Raw genomic sequence first — 21,170 nt, forward strand, 5'->3', positions numbered from 1 at the left:
GACCAGTTTTGTTCAATATCTTCATTAATGATCTGGAGGATGGTGTGGATTGCACCCTCAGCAAGTTGGCAGATGACACTAAACTGGGAGGAGTGGTAGATACGCTGGAGGGTAGGGATAGGATACAGAGGGACCTAGACAAATTAGAGGATTGGGCCAAAAGAAATCTGATGAGGTTCAACAAGGATAAGTGCAGAGTCCTGCACTTAGGACGGAAGAATCCCATGCACTGCTACAGACTAGGGACTGAGTGGCTAGGCAGCAGTTCTGCAGAAAAGGATCTAGGGGTTACAGTGGACAAAAAGCTGGATATGAGTCAGCAGTGTGCCCTTGTTGCCAAGAAGACTAACGGCATTTTGGGCTGTATAAGTAGGAGCACTGCCAGCAGATCGAGGGACATGATTATTCCCCTCTATTCGGCATTGGTGAGGCCTCATCTGGAGTACTGTGTCCAGTTTTGGGCTCCACACTACAAGAAGGATGTGGAGAAATTGGAAAGAGTCCAGCGAAGGGCAACAAAAATGATTAGGGGTCTGGAACACATAAGTTATGAGGAGAGGCTGAGGGAACTGGGGATGTTTAGTCTGCAGAAGAGAAGAATGAGGGGGGATTTGATAGCTGCTTTCAACTACCTGAAAGGGGGTTCCAAAGAGGATGGATCTAGACTGTTCTCAGTGGTAGCAGATGACAGAACAAGGAGTAATGGTCTCAAGTTGCAGTGGGGGAGGTTTAGGTTAGATATTAGGAAAAACTTTTTCACTACAAGAACAGCAGGACACTTGAACTGAAAGGCAGCAAATTTAAAAATGGATCAAAGCTAATTGGGCTTTGTGTAAAATAATAATATTAATTTTAAGTCCCGACCGCAAGGTACACATGAGGCCCAGAACCTAGCAGCATTCGAGAGGGATTAGACATTTATGTGGATAATGAGCACCGGTGTTGGCCCCTGACAGAGACCGGATACCGAGCTCCACGGGCCTCTGGGTCTGCTCTGCTAAGAAGACAATGCAGTGGGCTTCCTGTATAGAAACAAGGCTGAGCTCCTCTGTGATGGGTCCCTGAGGTGCAACCTGGACTGTGGGACAACTGAGCCCTCTGTCCCACCACTCTGGAGTGTCCCTCTCACTCTGTGATGCTGTGTCAAACCTCTAACAGGCACTGCACTTACGCAGACATCCACAGGCAGGGACACACCCAGCTGAGTTACATGAATGATCTCCTAGCTTCTCATGAACCATCAATAGGGAGGCTCCAACCAATTCCCCCCAGCTCCCTAGTCATGCACCCCAGAACTGTACTGTCTTGCACTGGTCAGAAGCCTGCTCGATGCAAGTTCATTACTCACTCTGCGTGTCCCTCAATGTGGAGAGGACACACACTAGCCTTTGTAAACTTAGATGAGATTTCCCAAGCACTTCAACCAAAACACACTGCTTTAGGTAAAATATAAAAAAGGTTTATTGACTACAAAAGATTTTAAGTGATTATAAGTAGCAAGTGTAGAGATCAAAGTTGGTTACTTAAGAAATAAAAATAAATTTGCACTCTGAGTTCTACAAGCTAAATAGGATTTGAATCAAGCAGTGTCTCACCCTGACGGATGGTACAAACAGGTCACAGATCCCCAATACACAGGCTGGGACTCTTTTCTGGCCTGAGACCACCCGTCCCCAGTTCAACGTCTTTGTCCTCCAGATGTTCCTCCAGGTGTTGAGTTGGGAGGAAGGGGGGAAAGGCCAAGTGATCTTGTCACTTCCCCTCTTTTATCGTTTCTTCCAGCTTGCTGGAAAGATCTTTTGCTATGACATTGGGAACAGACAGTCTTCATTCATCAAGCAGTCTCCATTGTATGCATGATCCCTTTGAGAAGTCTCCATTGTTTACAGTTTCTGGGGTAGTGGATTCTTTCCTTGATGGGTGTTGATGAATCGTTATCCACTGACTGGCTTCTCCATTGTTGTACCTGAAAGGCTGGTTGGGGTGTTCCCAACCTCACAATATATTTCAGTGACAGGCACATGGCAAAACTTCACTAACTTCACATACCATGAGAACATATACAATCCAACAGGATATTAATGTTCAAGAGATCAAGACTTTTAAAATATCTCGCAAGGCATGCATTGTACAAAACTTATCATAATTATATAACAGTGGTGAATATGGGTATTTTTGGGTAACACCTTGAAGTACAGGGAGGCATGGCCAGGCCCAGGCTGATTCCTCACCAGTCCTTGTTACACTTCTTAATCTCCTTGCCAGGTCTTTCCGATTGATGGCTTCCAGCACTATTGTGGTCACCTCCATCACATAATCCATTGTGTAGTGTCCAATCAAGAGGTCAGTGACCTCTATAGACTTTGCATTCTCCAGTTTCCCTTTAGGTATGTGGTCATATCCCTCCTTCAGATCAATGTCGGTCAGTTTGCTCTTGAAGTTCTTCAACTCACTCTCTCCCAAGTCATCCAAGGTGTTTACCAGAAGATCTCTTGTTGTTTTCCCTGTGCTTGTGCCTATAACAAGAGAAACAAACCATACAGTCCAGCCATGCCCCCACCCAAGCCTGGGTACCCTCCCTTCCCCACCCCCACCCTTATGTAGAACAAACTTCTGTGCCTCTGCGCTCCCCTCACGTCTGTTTTGGATTAGAATCCACCCATGGTCGGGGAGGTTCTGCTGTCTAGGGCTGGGGAGTCTGGGGAGCTTGGGATTTTGTTTCAATGTCTGAGCAGGTTGGGGGCAGAGTGGGGAAAGGGGGTAGTTCTAGGGATTAGTCCCAGGGAGGACACAGACTCTTAGGTTCCCTTTCTAGCTCTGCCACTGTCTCAGTAATGCGTCTTTTCCTTCTACTTTCTGTGCTCCCACACCCTGAAGGATGGACTAACCGGTGGGAGGATCAGACACTGATGCAGGATATTCCACATCCCCTGGAAGAGGAAAAAGAATAAGTGAATCAAACCTCTAGCTGAATAATTGTCTGCTTATGCTGCTCCTCTCACACCACAACGGGCACTCATAGCCAATCAGATCTGAACCAGACACATGACGTTCTAATAAATCATCTCCAGAGATGCATCTCTATGGGCTTCCCAGAGACTAGAGGTTTTCCTCACCCATTTATGGAAAAAGAAAAGGAGTACTTGTGGCACCTTAGAGACTAACCAATTTATTTGAGCATAAGCTTTCGTGAGCTACAGCTCACTTCATCGGATGCATACTGTGGAAACTGCAGAAGACATTATATACACAGAGACCATGAAACAATACCTCCTCCCACCCCACTCTCCTGCTGGTAATAGCTTATCTAAAGTGATCACTCTCCTTACAATGTGTATGATAATCAAGTTGGGCCATTTCCAGCATAAATCCAGGTTTTCTTACCCCCCCCCACACCTTTTTTTCAAAAAACCACACACACAAACTCACTCTCCTGCTGGTAATAGCTTATCCAAAGTGACCACTCTCCTTACAATGTGTATGAAAATCAAGGTGGGCCATTTCCAGCATAAATCCAAGTTTAACCAGAACGTCTGGGGGGGTGGGGGTAGGAAAAAACAGTTTCCACAGTATGCATCCAATGAAGTGAGCTGTAGCTCATGAAAGCTCATGCTCAGATAAATTGGTCAGCCTCTAAGGTGCCACAAGTCCTCCTTTTCGTTTTGCGAATACAGACTGACACAGCTGTTACTCTGAAACCATTTATGGAAAAAATCCCCAAAATCCCCATGTGATTGGCTACTCTTCCCCAAGTCCCCACCTCCTGGGGAAAGCAGCTAATCCAAGTAGCTACACATGTTGAGGGACAGCCCAGCCCTGCAATCAGTGTCTCCTTCCTGGGTGGACAAAGGGCTGAGATTGCTATTAAAATGCTTCAGCTCTTTTCAGAGACAGCTGGGGAATAGCTCTGCAGCTGCCCCTCCTCTTTGTGGCTTCTCCCGTTTCCCCATCTCTTTGACCATTCCTCTCTCACTGATATCTCCACTGCCTTGTGCTACCTCAGCTCCCTGAATCCATCCTGCCCTAGGAGAGGACTCTGTCTCAAAAGCCCAGTGAGGATAAGCTGTCAAGGAGGAAAGGAGAATTGACAATTTCAGGAATAGCAGGGAGGTTGAAGGATGAGGCTGGAGCAGAGAGACCCCAAGATCTGAGGAGAAAGGGGCTATGAAAGATCCTAATGAGAGCTATTTCAGTGGAGTGGAAACATTAGGAGCCAGAGAATAACAGTCCAAGATGGACTGTCAACAACTAATGGATCGAATTCCTCTTTTCAAGCTCCATTTGGTGAGTTTAAAGATGGAGGAGAGGAGAGAGATGGGGCAGTAGTTGGAGAGGCAGGTAGGGTCGAGGGCTGGTGTTTGATGATAGGAGAGACCGTGAAAAGCTTGTATTGTGAGGGGAAGGAGCCAGAGGCCAGTGAAAGGTTGAGAAAAGGGGAAATGGAGGGGGTTTAGTATTGGGACAGTTGAGGTAAGAAGGTGGGAAGGGACAGGGTCATTGGAGCAAGTGATGGAGAGTTAGTCATGGAGAGAAGGTGGGAGACTTCAAGGTCAATGATAGGGGAAGGAGGTGGTGGTTGGGCAGGGAGAGGGAAGAAGAAGAGGTATATTTTGGCCAAGTTTGTTTCTCTGTGGAGACGCTGGTAAGATCCTGTGCAGAGAGGGAAGAGAGGTCACTGGGTGAGTTTAATGAGGGAGTTAAATGTTGCAAATAAATGATGGAGATTGTTGGTAGGAGATGAGGAAGGAAGGTGTCGTTCTTTGAACAAGGAGATGGCAGATCTAAAGGAGGAGAGATCAACCCTGTAGTGGAGGAAGTTGGCATGCTCATGGCACTCTCTCTCATGTCCACCCACATGAGACCAGGGCTGTGGGTTGGTGGGATGAAATTTACAATGGGGAAAGTGGGGCATGGGAGTCAAAGGTGGAGCAGATTGTGGAGTCAGAGGAGTGACCAACAAAGTATAAAAGTGAGGAAAGAGGGGCTGGGGGCGTGAAAAGTTATGGACAATGATGGACTGGAGCCTACTGTATCGTTCCTGAGTTTATTTATTGATTAAAATTATTTGTGAAGTTCTCTCTCTCTCAGCAGCTCACAGAGAGTTCCTCCTGAGTGTTCAATATTTGGACTCTGAAATGAATGCCAGCATGGAAAGATACTGAAGCCACGTGGCCTTGTTTCTATTCTCTGATTGGATGGCTTATGAAACTAGCCAACATATAGCATGACTTTCAAACATTGCAATCAAACCTACAATTCAGAGTCATCTAAACATTCATTTGTCATGAATATTCCTGTTAGTAAAGCTCTGTGCTCAGTAGTCGATGGAAAGCTAACAGGACAGGGCCACAAACATGGCTGGATCGATAACACATTTCAAATACAAACGGACGTGTGGATTATTTTCCCCATTGTTCTCTTTGCTCTAATAAGACCAAAACATCCATCCACTGATTCTCGCTTCCTGGAAGTGTTGCTGAAGCAAAGCCTGGCTCAAGCAGGACATCTCTTACAGTTATTAATATGGATTGAAGGAAAAGCCTCAGTCTCCCATTCCCACACCACATGTGTCTGTTGCTACTGGGGCTGGTCCAATTGTTCATAGCCAAAATCTGAGTGACCAAGCAAGAAATGCCTTATACACTCTTGAGAACAGAGAGGTGGCTAAACTGCCCCCCTCTAGAATATCAAGACACTGAAATTTGTACTTTTTTTTTTTTTTTTACACTCACTCCAGATTAGTGCAAATGTTAAGGCAGGATTAGGGTTGTCCAGTGCTGTCTGTTGCCCATCCAGAAACTGGCTAAACTTTAACCTCTGAAAACCAGGAAATACATGTATAGAGAGTCTCCCACACCACAGGGGGTATGGTCAACTGCATTACATTATTGTCCACAGCAAACCTGTGACTGCTGGTTGAGTGCACACATCACAGGACACGGCTATTACCCAGGAGCACTGAGGAGCATTGAACCATGGAACAAAGCAGCATCCCATTGAGCTTACCTGCTCTCAGAAAGGCAGTCCAGAGAGGTTCACTTTCTCTTTCACCTGTGAAGTATTTTTGCTTTGTTAATCTGATCCGCATTCCCTCTTCCATGTCCCTGGTGTAGGTCTGCCGGTTCTCAGGCCCTATGTAGGTAAAGTTCAGATCCTAATACAAAGGCGAGATGATGCGTTAGAGGTAAAATTGCTGAAGACTGAGGAGGAAGAAGCGGTGAGATTTATAAATAGCCCAAGTGTGTGAGGCGAGGGAGAGGGAGGAATCCAAAATAACCGCAGCTTGTGGGCCGGAATGATGGGGGATGGGAGGAGTCCAACACTCCTGCCACGGACCTTTGGGGGTGATCCAGGGTGCAGTGTGTGAGAAAGAGAGCCCAGCCACACAGCTGGTGTCAGTCAGCAGGATCCAGGTTTCTAGGAGTGCTGGGAGATGAAGGGAGTGGGCGATGAAGAGGCTGTGGATGGGGGTGATATTTTTAGAGAAGGAGCAGATGTTCCAGAGAGAGCAGGGGAAAGGGAAAGACACGGAGGAAGGGTGGGTACAGGGACCAGGCTGGAGCATCTGGATCATGAGGGACAGGTGGGTGGGGGCAAGGGGATGAAGTGAAGAGCGAGCGTTGGGGAAGCTGTCACGAGGTTCAAGGGGAAGAAGGCAAAAGTGCAGATAGAAGTGGGATGTGATAGGTGGGGGAATGGGGAGAACAGGCAGAAGGGCTGGTGGAAGGAATGACGGGCAGGATGGAGGGAGAAACAGAGATGCCGGGATGGGGGCTCAAACTCATCAGCAGAGCAGCAGCTTTATTGATCAAGCTGTAATGAATTAATCATACCAGGCTTACATGTACTGTCTATGGTGCTTCTCCCCCTAGGAGGAGTCAAAACTGCTTTGCAAATTAAACAGACACTCGGGGGAGGTGGCTATTACCTGACCCATCTTGTCTCTCTACTATCCTGGGACTGACACAGCTGCAACTATTGCATAATGCCAGTTAAAGGCAGGGATCACTTCACTCACCACAGAAATGCAGCCACCTCTGGGTCGGCGTACAGCAGCTGCCTAACAGATTCACAGCAATGCTCTCGCAGCATTTTTTATTTGTTTTTGGCAACTTTCCCTCTAACATTCAGGATCTCACCCCCAAATCACCCCCAGACTGGCTTCCTGCCAGGTGCTCAACTTGTGGCTACCCTTGAAGGCCATTTGCAACTGGCAGCTAGTGCAGGCAGCCCATAGACTTAAACTTAATGGGGCTTCTCTCAAGGACCACACTACATCCATGGATTTACCACGGCATCCGATACACTGGGCACACCAGGACGAGTTCCAAAGTGCAGGGACCTATGGGTCTGGGGAGGCTTGTCCAAAGAAATTGACTGGCACATCTCGTGTTCTTCAACTGTCTGTGAAAGGTCTAGCACAGTCACTTATGGGAGATCCAGTGAAAAAAACACACACACACACACGTTATTTCTTTCCTCCTTGCTTCTATTCAGCAGGTTTAGGGAATGCTGTGAATTCCAGTTAGAACAGGGTGAATTTCGACTGAACCATTTTTCGGTGAAAAATGCCGATGCAGCAACACTGAAATGTTTCGTGAATTCATGTAAATGTTTTTGTTACACAAAGAGGCTCAGTTATCACACACCAGCTGCCTGCCCGGCATGGAGATAGCCCTTATGTCTTGCCCTGCTGGGGCTGCTGACTCTGACTCCCTGTATTGCATATTGCTATCGCCTCTTATTTACCTTTTCTACTGAACGGTTCTTGGGGATCCGGTAGAGGTGGAGGGGTCTGACTGTGGCCCTGAATGCCCAATACAGCAGCACCAGTGAGTACATTGGAATAAACGTAAATGTAGAAGAGATCAAAATAAGTCCAGTCAGGGAGAAGCTGGGATTCTCCAGTACAGCTTGGAATGGCCTCACCCGCATTGGCTTCTCCGGGGTCATGCCCTCATCAACAATGTGGACAGTTTGCATCTGGGAGGCACCAGCTTTTTCCTCTGAAAATGGAGAAAAACGTTACGTTACAGTTGAGGTTGCCAAGTGCATTTCAAAGGAAGGTGCTACCATTGAACACAGCAGTAACAAACACTGAAAATGATGGAAGCCACAAGCTAAGGTGATTGAAGAATCTGAAACCAACCTGAACATCCCTTGCACTGGCAAAGAGCGCGGGACAGAAACATTCTCGGTGACCAGCCCACACTCATCCTTAACTCTGCTCCCATAGTGCTATCAACCCAGTGTTTCCCGGAGTGTGGGGCGTGTCCTGCTGAGGATGGCAGGTGGAGGTGAAGGTGCAGACTGACCTCCAAATTGTTTTTCAGAGTCATAGCTTCCATTTTTTCAAAGCTAGTCTCTAGCTGTTATGGTTATAAAGGAAATGTTCAAGATGTACATGACAGAATACAGCCCTGTATTCACAACCTACACACTACTGTAATAATCTTGGTACAAAGTATGCCTTATACAAACATATAATTTGCTGGTCAGTATTGTCCTGGTACAGTACATGTGGCAATGGTGGGGGCCTCAGGGAAGGGGCGGAGCAGGGAGGGGAAGAGGCAAGGCCACCACAGCCCATGAGTCCAGCGGCGGGTCCACGGTGAAAGTGAGGGTGGGGGAGAGTGAGTGACAGAGGGAGGGAGGATGGAGTGAGTGGGGGTGGGGCCTCAGGGAAGGGGCGAGGATGTTTGGTTTTGTGCAATTAGAAAGTTGGCAACCCTAGTGTCTGGTCCCAGGACTGACTTGAGCCTTCATCCCTGGCTGAGCCTGCCCTGTGTTCCCTGGGCATGGGGGCTGCTGCACCTGCTGGGAGACAACAGGGAGCTCACTCAGAAAGGGACCGGAGCAGTCTCTGCCCCTTCTGGGATCCCTCCTGTCAGGGTTCCCTCCCCACTCTGAACTCTGGGGTAGAGATGTGGGGACCCGCATGGAAGACCACCTAAGCTTATATTCCACCAGCTTAGGTTAAAAACTTCCCCAAGGCACAAATTCTTCCTTGTCCTTGGACGGTATCGCTGCCATCACCAAATGAGTTAGACAAAGATTCAGGAAAAGGACCACTTGGAGTTCCTGTTTCCCCAAAATATCCCCCAAGCCCCTTCACCCCCTTTCTTGGGGATGCTTGAGAATAATATACCAACCAAATAGGTAAACAAGGTGAGCACAACCAGATCTCTGGGTTTTTAGGACACTAAAAACCCAATTAGATTCTTAAAAACAGAACTTTATTATAAAGAAAAAAGTAAAAGAAGCACCTCTGTAAAATCAGGATGGAAGGTAATTTTACAGAGTAATAAGATTTAAAATACAGAGGATTCCCCTCTAGGTGAAACTTTAAAGTTACAAAAAAACAGGAATAAACCTCCCTCTTAGCATAGGGAAAATTCACAAGCTAAAACAAAAGATACTCTAAAACATTTCCTTGCTATTACTTACTCTTTCTGTAATTTTAGAGGTATCATTTCAGTAGGAGCTGGATTATTTGCTTGGTCTCTCTCTTTGTCTCAGAGAGAACAACAAAGAAAACACAAACAAGAAACCTCCCCCCACAGATTTTAAAGGATCTTCTTCCCTTATTGGTCCTTTTGGTCAGATGCCAACCAGGTTATTTGAGCTTCTTAACCCCTTACATGTAAAGGAGGGATTTTATGCTACCCTTAGCTGTATGTTTATGACACCTCCTGAAATCCCCCCACTCCAGCAGCCTGCGCTCCCCACGCCTCCTGCCTCCCCCATCGACGGGATCCCCCACATGGACAGGCTTTGGGAGGTATCAGGAGAAGGTTTGGGGTGAGCCATAGCTGAGGCAGTGGATGTTGCAATGAGGAATTGGTGAGTGGGGGAGAGACAGAAACAAACCCTCTCCCATAAGAGGGAGAATGTGTGCTTCCTTGTTGGATTGGCGGAGCAAGAAATAACGTTCCTTGGATGTCGGACTCCTTCCTCAGAGTGTGAGTAGCCCCACATCTATCTCGCCCCACACACAGGCCTTCTTCTCTCCCTCATCCTCCCTTTCCAACACCCCTTTTCTCTTTCCCTCTTTCTCAGTATGAATAGATCTGTCCTGTGTCTCTCTCCTCCGCCCCGTCCCCCCAGATGTTAGGTCTGTCTCTGGTGCATGCCTCTCTCTGATACAGAATTTGCCTGTGTAGCACATGTGGGAAATTGCTGTAATATTTAAAAAAAAAAGGCGTGACTCTGTTTCCTCACTCAGGATGCAGTGATTCCCCACTGGGTGTGAAGGGGTTAATTTCCCATTTGGGAAAGGAGAAGTAAGAGAAAGAAGAAGTAAGAGATGGGGGTTGGGCTGGGAGAAGCAAACTGTCAAGTACTGGTCCTTGGTGGTACAATGGAAGACCCTAACTCCCTTTGAGGAGCTCAGCTGGGGAACTAGGTGTCTAAACCCCTGTGGATACATGACACCCAGAGACAGTCTTGCTTGGGAAGGAACTGCATAATTCTGCCCTTCACACTATGATTTCTCTGCTCGACAGGCTGGTAACCAGGCAGTTCCTGTACAAGGAGACCCAAAGACAAGATCCCCCTTAGGGAGCGGACAATCGCCTCTTGAGAGCTCCCCACTTACCTGTCCTTGCCGCCTGGAGTAGTTTGTCTGCCAGGTCCTTCTTGTCCCTGGCCCTCAGGACCTTCATGGCCACTTGCATCGCCTCTTTCTCTGTGTAGTACTCAATCAGCCATGGAGTGATTTCTCTGTGTCTTTGTTCGCTGCCTCTTTTTGCTCTGAGACAATGGAGGAGGAAGGAAAAGCATGTCAAAAGGGAAAATAAAACAAACTCTAGCCACCGGCGCCTGTTATACAGCTGAGTCCCGCCCTCTTCCTTTTTGCAACACTGGGTTGGGCTCAGTTAGAAAATAAACATTTTTGCTCCGGCTCTGGCTCCTGATTCTTGTGGTCCTTTTGTGGGGTCAGGGGTTTTGCTGCTATGGGGGGCAGCAGGGGGCTTAGATTCACTCCTGTTGCCCTGTGTTATTCAAACACTCATGGGCATGGAGATTGGGAGGGTGTTAAGGAAAAGTTAGCACATGTGACTCCATTTTGGTTTGGGGCCCACCATTGTCTAAAAGCAAGCACATCATGCACCAGGAGGAGTGTTTCTTAGACACTGCATCCCTGTGAAAATCCTCCTCCTTGTCTCCAGCCTGCCTTGACTCCCAGTATCTGTTCTTTGTCTGTCTCTAACTCCCTATCTCCTGGCCTTTGATGTGAGTTCTCCCATCCTGATAATAAAAGTTACTGATGCATGGCTTTCGGACCATGCTGTGTAATTAACATACTGGTTTAGCACGAGGAATGCACCAAGCAGGGATAGGTGGTAGATAAGAAAAGGGTTTGTTTATTGGCTAAGGTTTCCAATGCACGAGGGCAACATGCTTTGCTAAGAAGTATATAACCTCTGTATAATCTGTATTTGGGGTCCCCTCCTGGCTAGCAGGGGGGCACCACGCTCGAGCGTAATAAACTTAGTGTCTTTTGGGAACTCTGCAGTTGTGGACTTTGTTTATGTGCCTCAGCCTAGATTCGAACTGTGCGTGACCTACCAGGTGTAATTTGTAGCATTTGTGTGCGTGTCCTACCAGGTGTAATTCGTAACAAGGGCAAAGAGCATCTGTGCCCTGGCTGGGAAGGTGAGAGCAGATGGGGCAGCAGAGGGAGAGGAGGCTGCAAGGAGGGGTGGCAAGAGTTATGCACACACACAGTTACGCACATCACACAGAAACAGTTACACAAAGACACACCACACACATGGATCCAGGGACACACAGACATATACCCACAGAGACAGTTGCACACACAGAACAACACAGAGACACACACACATTCAGTTACACCACAGATATACCATACACACACACATCCAGACCCATGCACACACACTGACAAACAAAAGTGAGCTGTAGCTCACGAAAGCTTATGCTCTAAATGCATCTGAGGAAGTGAGCTGTAGCTCACGAAAGCTCATGCTCTAATAAATTGGTTAGTCTCTAAGGTGCCACAAGTACTCCTTTTCTTTTTGCGAATACAGACTAACACGGCTGTTACTCTGAAACACTACACACAGACACAGAGATACCCCATACACAGATATTTGTTGTTAGGTCCACAGCAGGGGCCTCCCTACGGGATGGGAGAGCAGGCAGATACCGGACACGGAGTTGGTATATAATACTCCGAATACTCTTTATTGCTTACAAAATGAACCTCATTCACTTCACATTCATACCCCAAACATACTATGCCACAGTCCACTTCCGTCAGAAGTCCAGATGGTCAGTTGGGGTTCAGTCCAGTCACAAAGTGTGGGGAGTCCACGAATACCACACCATAGCCAAACAGGGCTCAGGATTATTGAAAGATTCCAAATTGCAAATATGCGAAACTCCACTTTGTGATGTCATTAGTCTTTTGTCTCTGGTGTCCTGAGAGCTCCATCCTCTGTTCCAAAGAGACAGTTCTGGGAAGGCCGCCATGATCCAAGGCGTGCCATTTCCTCCAATTCTTATATATATTTTATAGCAGTTCACCTGGTGTGTGAAAGAGTAGAGAATTGTGTTGGACACAAAACAAAGTTGCAGATTTACCCACAGGCTGGCCCACATGTACACAGGAAGGCTTGCAGGTAAATAAACCCATTCACAATTCATTGATTCTGAAGCACCCTTAATGGTTTCCACTTAGTATGTTTACATCAGTAATACAAGTTTATATGGAGGACTTGTGACACCTTAGAGACTAACAAATTTATTTGAGCATAAGCGTTCGTGAGCTACAGCTCACTTCATTGGATGCATGCAGTGGAAAATACAGTGGGGAGATTTCATATACACAGAGAACATGAAACAATGGGTGTTACCATACACACTGTAACAAGCGTGATCAGGTAAGGTGAGCTATTACCAGCAGGAGAGGGGGAAAAAAACAAAAAACAAAAAACCTTTTGTAGTGATAATCAAGGTGGGCCATTTCCAGCAATTGACAAGAACATATGAGGAACAGTGGGGGGGGGGGGGGGAGGAATAAACATGGGGAAATAGTTTTACTTTGTGTAATGACACATCCACTCCCAGGCTTTATTCAAGCCTAAACTAATGGTGTCCAGTTTGAAAATGAATTCCAATTCAGCAGTCTCTCATTGGAGTCTGTTTTTGAAGTTTTCTTGTTGAACAATTGCCACTTTTAGGTCTGTAATCGAGTGACCAGAGAGATTGAAGTGTTCTCCAACTGTTTTTTGAATGTTATAATTCTTGACGTCTGATTTGTGTCCATTTATTTTTTTACGTAGAGGCTGTCCAGTTTGGCCAATGTACATGGCAGAGGGGCATTGCTGGCACATGATGACAGATATCACATTGGTAGATGTGCAGGTGAACAAGCCTCTGATGGTGTGGCTGATGTTATTAGGCCCTGTGATGGTGTCCCCTGAATAGATATGCGGACACAGTTGGCAAGGATAGATTCCTGGGTTAGTGTTTTCGTTGTGTGGTGTGTGGTTGCTGGTGAGTATTTGCTTCAGGTTGGGGGGCTGTCTGTAAGCAAGGACTAGCCTGTCTCCCAGGATTTGTGAGAGTGATGGGTCGTCCTTCAGGATAGGTTGTAGATCCTTGATGATGCGTTGGAGAGGTTTTAATTGGGGGCTGAAGGTGATGGCTAGTGGCGTTCTGTTATTTTCTTTGTTGGGCCTGTCCTGTAGTAGGTAATTTCTGGGTACTCTTCTGGCTCTGTCAATCTGTTTCTTCACTTAAGTGTTCTTACAACTTCAATACCCACCTGCTGGATAGAGATCTTGTAGGTGTTTGTCTCTGTCTGAGGGGTTGGAGCAAATGCGGTTGTATCGTAGAGCTTGGCTGTCGACAATAGATCGTGTGGTGTGGTCTGGATGAAAGCTGGAGGCATGTAGGTAGGAATAGCGGTCAGTAGGTTTCCGGTATAGTGTGGTGTTTATGTGACCATTGCTTATTAGTACCATAGTGTCCAGGAAGTGGATCTCTTGTGTGGACTGGTCCAGGCTGAGGTTGATGGTGGGATGGAAATAATTGAAATCATGGTGGAATTCCTCCAGGGCTTCTTTTCCATGGGTCCAGATGATGAAGATGTCATCAATAGAGCGCAAGTAGAGTAGGGGCATTAGGGGACGAGAGCTGAGGAAGCACTGTCAGATTGAAATACTGCTTGCTGTTTTCTACAGTTATAAATGGTGGACTCCATGTATATGTTGCAGTAAAATGCACCATTGTACTCATGAGAATTAAACATGACATATTGCAGCTTGGTTTATATAAATAAATACATAAAAATAAACCTTTTTTCTACACTCTGTTCAACATATATAGCTCAAAACATCACATTTACATAACTTTTACATAGATTACACAAGTCTCGTGGAGTTCAAGCTTTACTAAGAGCTTGACTGGAGAATGTAGTTGCACTGTCAGACCACGCTGGCTGGTGTCGTGGCACATCTTTGGGCTGCGGTGCACAGTTTGGGACCCCTGCCTTAGTGCATCAGTTCTCAGCCAGGGATCTGAGCCCCCTGGGGGGCTGCGAGCAGGTTTCAGGGGGTCCGCCAAACAGGGCTGGCATTAAAGTCACTGGGGCCTAGGGCAGGGAGCTGAAGCCTTCTCACCCAGGGCGGAAGCCGAAGCCTGACCAATTTAGTTTCATGGGGCCGCCTGTGGTGTGGGGCCCCAGGCAATCGCCCTGCTTGCTGCCCTCTAATGCCAGCCCTGACTTAAATATGTGGAAAAAGAGTTGCTGTGGCCGGGGAGTTTTTATAGCATGTTGGAGGGTGAATGCTCTGAGAAAAAGGCTGAGAAATCCTGCCTACAAAGTCAGTGCACCCTGACCTCAAGGGGCCAGCTCATGCAAATAGGCAAAGCTTAAACAAACATCCTGCCTGATCACCCACAGCCCTAATGGGAACGTGGCAGGGGCAGGGTGTGGTAAATCTTCTCCCTTCTGGCTCTCTAGGTGAAATCGTTTCCTGCTGCTTCCGCTGCGGCTCCAGTCCAGGTTGTCTTGGCCAGCAGCTGTCAGAGGGAGCAGCATGGGGTGGGGAACGCCAGTTTGTCTGCTGGACGGCCTGGGGGAGCGGGAGTTGACAAAATTCAAAAATGTACTGGAAGAAACTCCCCTGAAGGAGGGCTATGAACCCATCCGCCGGGGCTGGCTAAGACCTGCGGATTCCATTGAGCTCAGTGACCTGGTGGTCAGATGCTATGGGAAGCCCTATGGGAAGAAGTTGACCAAGCGGCTGCTGAGAGACATCAGGGGACCAAGCGCGGGTAAGGAACAAGCCCGGGAGGGATCAGACTCCAAGGGGGCCTGATTTGGTGCCCTGCCCTGCACACCCCCCCTCCCCCAGTCAGTGCTGGTGCCTGATCCCAGCCAGAGTAAGAACTTGCCTCCTCTAATGGGACGTGCTGCGAGTTTGCAGGATGGAACCAGGCTACAAAAGGGGGGCGGGGGGGGGGGGGGGAGAGAAGCAACTCATGGTGATAACAAATGCCACAAGCTGGGAGCTTTGTGTTCTCATTGGGCTAAATCCTGACCCCCTCCCCTCCCCCCCCCGCTGTTCTTCCTCGGTCCTTGCTCAGGCAAAACTCCCATGGAGGTCAGTGGGGAACAGCTGGGAAATTCCTCCGGGATCAGGCCCAGAGGTTTTAAACCACATTTCTCCGCCATTGCCCCGGGTCCCGCTTTCGCTTTCGTTTCTGCCCGATCTGCCCCTGGTCCGCAGCCGGTTTCCTTTGCTACCCGCACCCCGCGGCGACCTGCGGCGCTGGTTTGCTCGGACTGACTGTTCGATGTTTTTGGTGCAACGTCCCCTTCACCAGCAGAGACCAGCCCAGGGCACAGCGCAGCGGGACAAGGATCCCAGCACTGACCGACTCCCTAACCCCCAGTCAGGGAACCACCCCCCGGCCCCTTCCACTGCTCTCTGCTCAGCTCAGCTATCCAGAGTCAGGATTCAGCCCAGTGGCAAAGCAGAAGCAGGCCCAGCCTTAGGGGAAATGGTGCTCTGGGCCAACTTGCATTTTGGCGCCCCTGGCCCCCATGGGCACGGCACGACCCCATTGTCCCTGGCCCTTGTGGGCTCCCCACTCCCCTTCACTCCTAACCCCTGCACTCTGTCCCCTTTGCCCCTGCCCCCTATTGCGCCCCTGACCCCTGCACCTCCTCCTGCCCCCCGCCCCCTCCTGCACCTACGTGGGGAAAGTGACCTAGATGCATGGAGCAGCTGGCATTGCTGTTCACTTCCCCACCCCCCAACGCTGATCCTCGGCTCCTAGGGGTTGGGGGGGAGCAAAGAGCGACATCAGGGCTCCCTGCATCCAGGTCACTTTTCCCATCTGTGCTGCGTAAGGGGAGGGCAGGAGAGCACAGCCCAGGTGGGGAAAGTGACCTGGATGCAGGGACCCCTGACATCACCCCTTGCTCCCCCCCTCACAGCCCTCTAGGGGGGTGCTGAGGCACATGGGGGGTGGGAAATCAAGTGGTATCTGTGTCACCACTTGCTCCCCCCATGTTCCTCCACCGGGAAGAAGCAGGGAGAAATCTGGGTGCCCCCCTCAAGCTGGGAGCAGTTTCTGACACGACATCAGCAGCGTGCAACTCTGTGCTGTTGCACGGTGGCCCCGTGACTATGGCGCAGCACCCTTGGGCAGTCGCCCACCCCTAAGGCTGGCCCTGAGCAGAAGAGGGGAAGAAGAGACTCAGGAACCCAGAGAGAGAGATAACGTGGGGACCTCAGGGGTCTGGGGGGTGACATCGTCCTGTAGAAACACACAGAGAGAGTTCCATGCAGGAGGCAGAGTCCCGACCTGCTTCAACACCCCTGACATGAGCTCTGCCCTGACCTCTAGTTCCCCCTTTCTCTCTCTCACATGTACTGTCTCCTTGGTCTCTGCCACAGAGGGCAGTAGCTGGGAACAGGAGCTAGAGGCATTTGCTAAGGCAAGAGCTGCTGTGAGTTATAAGTTACCCACAGGTATTAACTCACAGTCAACGGTACAAGTAAACCTAAGCATACCTGCCTGCAGAGGACTCAGCATCTCACGCTTCCTGGTGTACTTCAACAAGTAATTTGATTCTTCACCTTTCCCTCATGATCTCTCTACACCCCTTTCCTGCAATCATCCCACTGTGATCTACTGCTGCTTGCAGTTGTCTTTCTGACTCACCTTGCCTCCCAGCTGCTGTAAACTGCCCGTCACTACCCTCTTGATCCAAAAATCAAATGGGCTCCTGTTGCGGTTCAGTGATGAGACAGAACACAGCTTTATGCAAGCAAACATAAGTGGGAGTGTGCTAATAAAGTTTGCAGATGATACAAAGCTGGGAGGTATTGCTAATTTAGAGAAGGACAGGGATACCCTACAGGAGGATCTGGATGACCTTGTAAACTGGAGTAATAGGAATAGGATGAAATTTAATAGTGAGAAGTGTAAGGTCATGCATTTAGGGATTAATAACAAGAATTTTAGTTATAAGCTAGGGACGCATCAACTAGAAGTAACGGAGGAGGAAAAGGACCTTGGAGTATTGGTTGATCATAGGTTGACTATGAGCTGCCAATGTGATATGGCTGTGAAAAAAGCTAATGTCGTCTTGGGATGCATCAGGAGAGGTATTTCCAGTAGGGATAAGGAGGTTTTAGTACCGTTATATAAGGCACTGGTGAGACCTCACCTGGAATACTGTGTGCAGTTCTGGTCTCCCATGTTTAAGAAGGATGAATTCAAACTGGAACAGGTACAGAGAAGGGCTACTAGGATGATCCGAGGAATGGAAAACTTGTCTTATGAAAGGAGACTCAGGGAGCTTGGCTTGTTTAGCCTAACTAAAAGAAGGTTGAGGGGAGATATGATTGCTCTCTATAAATATATCAGAGGGATAAATACCAGAGAGGGAGAGGAATTATTTAAACTCAGTACCAATGTGGACACAAGAACAAATGGATATAAACTGGCCACTAGGAAATTTAGATTAGAAATTAGACGAAGGTTTCTAACCATCAGAGGAGTGAAGTTTTGGAATAGCCTTCCGAGGGAAGTAGTGGGGGCAAAAGATCTATCTTGCTTTAAGATTAAACTCGATAAGTTTATGGAGGAGATGGTATGATGGGATAACATGGTTTTGGTAATTAAATATTCATGGTAAATAGGCCCAATGGCCTGTGATGGGTTTTTAGATGGGGTAAGATCCAAGTTACCCGGGAAAGAATTTTCTGTAGTATCTGGCTGATGAATCTTGCCCATATGCTCAGGGTTTAGCTGATCGCCATATTTGGGGTCGGGAAGGAATTTTCCTCCAGGGCAGATTGGAAGGCCCTGGAGGTTTTTCGCCTTCCTCTGTAGCATGGGGCATGGGTCACTTGCTGGAGGATTCTCTGCTCCTTGAGGTCTTCAAACTATAATTTGAGGACTTCAATAGCACAGATATAGGTGTGAGGTCTTTTTTAGGAGTGGTGGGTGAAGTTCTGTGGCCTGCATTGTGCAGGAGGTCAGACTAGATGATCATAATGGTCCCTTCTGACCTAAATATCTATGAATCTATGAATCTATGAAACAGGCTGGTCAGTGGAGATGGGCTGTTCTGCCCCCCCGCCTTCCACCTTCTCCTTTTATTATATTTCTCCCCCTAAGCATTACACACTGCTACACAAAGGAATGTATGACGTTAATTCATATGCTTAGTTACCATCCTCTATCTACTACAATCCTGGTTCTCAGGCCTTGAGCCCAGGCTAAAGAAACCTCCCACAGTTGCTGTCCAAACAATCAAGTTCTCAGGGTTCATATCTAGCCCTTGTCCTTGGATAGAGCAATGTGTGCATTGCTTCTAGGAAACAGTCAGGGTGTGCCCCGCCTGCTTCCAGGTGGAATAGCTAGACATTAACCCTTCATCTCCCCTTTTTTTGTTTATTGAAGTTGGCCATCTCATGGTAGCCGCCAATTTGTTTTGTCATGCTATTTAACTCCCAGACAGACAAGGACATAACCTGGGGAGCTTTCCAGGGCAAAATTTTACAAAGTCTTAACAAGAAAAGAATACATTGTACACAGCAACAACAAAAAATAAGCCCAATGATTACAAACACAAAATAACCCAAAGCTTAACATCTGCAATATAATCATCTAAAAGGGGTACACTTCTTTTACTACAATTGTAACCAGCAAAAGGCAATATAAGTGTCATTCTACTAAGACAGCAAAGGGTGCCATCACTTAAATTTGCAGGAATATAATTAAAGGTGCATGAACCACAAGTAAAAACCCATCCTGATGGTAGGATGATATGGCCATAATTATATAAAACATTAACAGCATGGGAACAATTTAAAAGGGATTGAGAAATTTTTTGACAGCCCAAGGGCACCTTTGTACTAGTGCAGTTAACTACACGCGCACAGGTGACATTGTGAGCCCCGGCCGGGTACGGTGTGTGGAGGGATATAGCCGTGCGAGGCAGAGTATAGTTGGCCGGGCCCCAATTAGCCATGCTAGAGTACTGGGAGGAAAGATTAGCATAAGCAGAGAACAGTGTCTTATTCTCCTTCAGGCTTGTAACGGGGGAGGCGCTTCCGAGCCAACCCCTACAGGAAATAGCAGGCACAAAAGGCACACAATCATCACAGAATTTAGCAGTGATTTGGGCGAGAATCGCCACAAACAAAGTCTTAGGAGTTTCTGGCTGCTGATCTGCTGCCAGTTTTCGTTGAGCCGTGGCGACCAATGCTTTTACTGCTCCCCCTGTCACGGGCTGGCTTGGGACGCTACGCCTCCTCCGTTTCCGTCCCGCCGTTGTCGACTCGGGGGGCAAAGCGGTCTCCTCCAAGGTCAGCTGAAACTCTGGTATGGGATTCGACAGCCCCTGGTGCCATGCCATGTTGTTTAAGTGCTGGTCGCACGCACCGGGCTGGAACCGACAACGGTCCTGCAGGGAGAGACACAGCAGCATATCCCCGACCCCAAGTGATTAGAGGTGCTGGGCCCAGCCACTGTGGATCGGGCAGCTGACGGTAAAAGACACGCGGTCTTTCCAGTACCTCAGATTTGTGAAAATGCCGATCCGCAGGGGTCTGCTGATCTGCATTCAGTGTTAAATTATTTAAAGTAAACAAGAGAATATACATCTGTTGTTGAATGTCTCCTAAGGTTCGGAGACGCAGCTCCCCTTGTTTTAATTGTTTATCTAGCAAGGTTTTGAGTGTGCGATTGGCACGTTCAACAATGGCTTGTCCCGTGGAATTATAAGGGATTCCGTGTTTAAGACGGACGTCCCAGCGGGCACAAAAGGTGGAGAGGGCTGCAGAGCAGTAGGCTGGGGCATTATCTGTTTTAATTTGGCAAGGGCGACCCATAACAGAAAAGCAGGCCAGCAAATGGTGAATAACTTTGTTAGTGGCTTCCCCACGTTGTGGGGTTGCCCAAAGGAAGCCTGAATAAGTATCAACGGAAACATGTAAAAATGAATAGGGGCGGAATTGTGGTACATGAGTAACATCCATTTGCCACAGCTGATTTGCTGCGGTACCTCGGGGGTTAACGGCATAAAAAAAAGTAGGAGCAGCAGCAGCAGCACAGTGGGGGCAGGAACGAACAATGGAACGTGCATGATCAGCAGGAATGTGAAACTGCCGGGCCAAAACAGAGGCAGACTGATGAAAAAAGGCATGGCTTTCAATGGGGTCAGAAAAAAGGGAATTTACCTGACCACGCAACGCGCAATCGGCGCGTGCATTGCCCTCAGTGAGTGGCCCAGGCAGAGGGGTATGACTGCGAATATGAGCAACAAAGTAAGGGAAATGACGAGTGGCAAGAAGGTGCTGTAAAGACAAAAACAGGCGAAGGAGGTCTGCATCAACCTGAGGGGTAATGAGGGCAAGGGGTAAATGATCAATTACCTGATAAACATAATGGGTATCCACAATTAAATTAAAGGGACAATCAGCAAAAAGTTGAAAGGCCAAAATAACAGCAGCTAATTCTGAACGCTGTGCAGAACGCTGAGGCAGTGTAAAACGAGAATGCCAACGAGGGGCGGACTGACATTGTCAGAGCAACAAGTGGAGAAGACGCGCTGTGAGACGGCGAGTGAGACAACGTCGATCCAAAGCCTCCTCCGCCCCGAGTTCGAT

General features: G+C 48.1%; 3 protein-coding genes across 5 annotated transcripts in view; 2 read left to right on the top strand and 1 right to left on the bottom strand.

The window, feature by feature from the left end:
* LOC140912346 (NACHT, LRR and PYD domains-containing protein 1b allele 2-like) overlaps nucleotides 1-10,827 on the top strand; it is a 110,299-nt gene extending 99,472 nt beyond the window's left edge. The window contains exon 22 of one of the 2 annotated variants that reach the window (XM_073346583.1): nucleotides 10,506-10,827. The gene's annotated coding sequence lies outside the window, so the exon portion shown is untranslated. Of the gene's footprint in view, nucleotides 1-2,877; nucleotides 3,125-10,505 lie in introns of those variants that run through there. The other variant, XM_073346584.1, reaches the window with a different exon arrangement.
* LOC140912349 (uncharacterized) lies at nucleotides 1,464-10,811 on the bottom strand. 2 transcript variants are annotated; one of them, XM_073346600.1, is made up of 5 exons: nucleotides 10,598-10,811; nucleotides 7,750-8,006; nucleotides 6,007-6,154; nucleotides 2,889-2,930; nucleotides 1,464-2,516 (listed from the first exon to the last, which is right to left on the bottom strand). In XM_073346600.1, exons 1-5 carry the CDS (start codon nucleotides 10,674-10,676, stop codon nucleotides 2,086-2,088), a joined length of 957 nt encoding a protein of 318 aa, XP_073202701.1. In that variant the 5' UTR covers nucleotides 10,677-10,811; the 3' UTR covers nucleotides 1,464-2,085. The 2 variants fall into 2 exon arrangements, with proteins under 2 accessions (XP_073202701.1, XP_073202702.1); XM_073346601.1 differs by lacking the exon at nucleotides 2,889-2,930.
* A 4,247-nt stretch (nucleotides 10,828-15,074) lies between the features above and the next one.
* LOC140912694 (uncharacterized) overlaps nucleotides 15,075-21,170 on the top strand; it is a 30,581-nt gene continuing 24,485 nt past the window's right edge. Inside the window, exon 1 of the mRNA XM_073347562.1 lies at nucleotides 15,075-15,312. Coding sequence (XP_073203663.1) covers nucleotides 15,075-15,312 — 238 coding nt within the window. The remainder of the gene's footprint in view (nucleotides 15,313-21,170) is intronic.

The sequence above is a fragment of the Lepidochelys kempii genome, chromosome 6 (genome assembly GCF_965140265.1).
Source record: "Lepidochelys kempii isolate rLepKem1 chromosome 6, rLepKem1.hap2, whole genome shotgun sequence".
Taxonomy (NCBI): Eukaryota; Metazoa; Chordata; order Testudines; family Cheloniidae; genus Lepidochelys; species Lepidochelys kempii.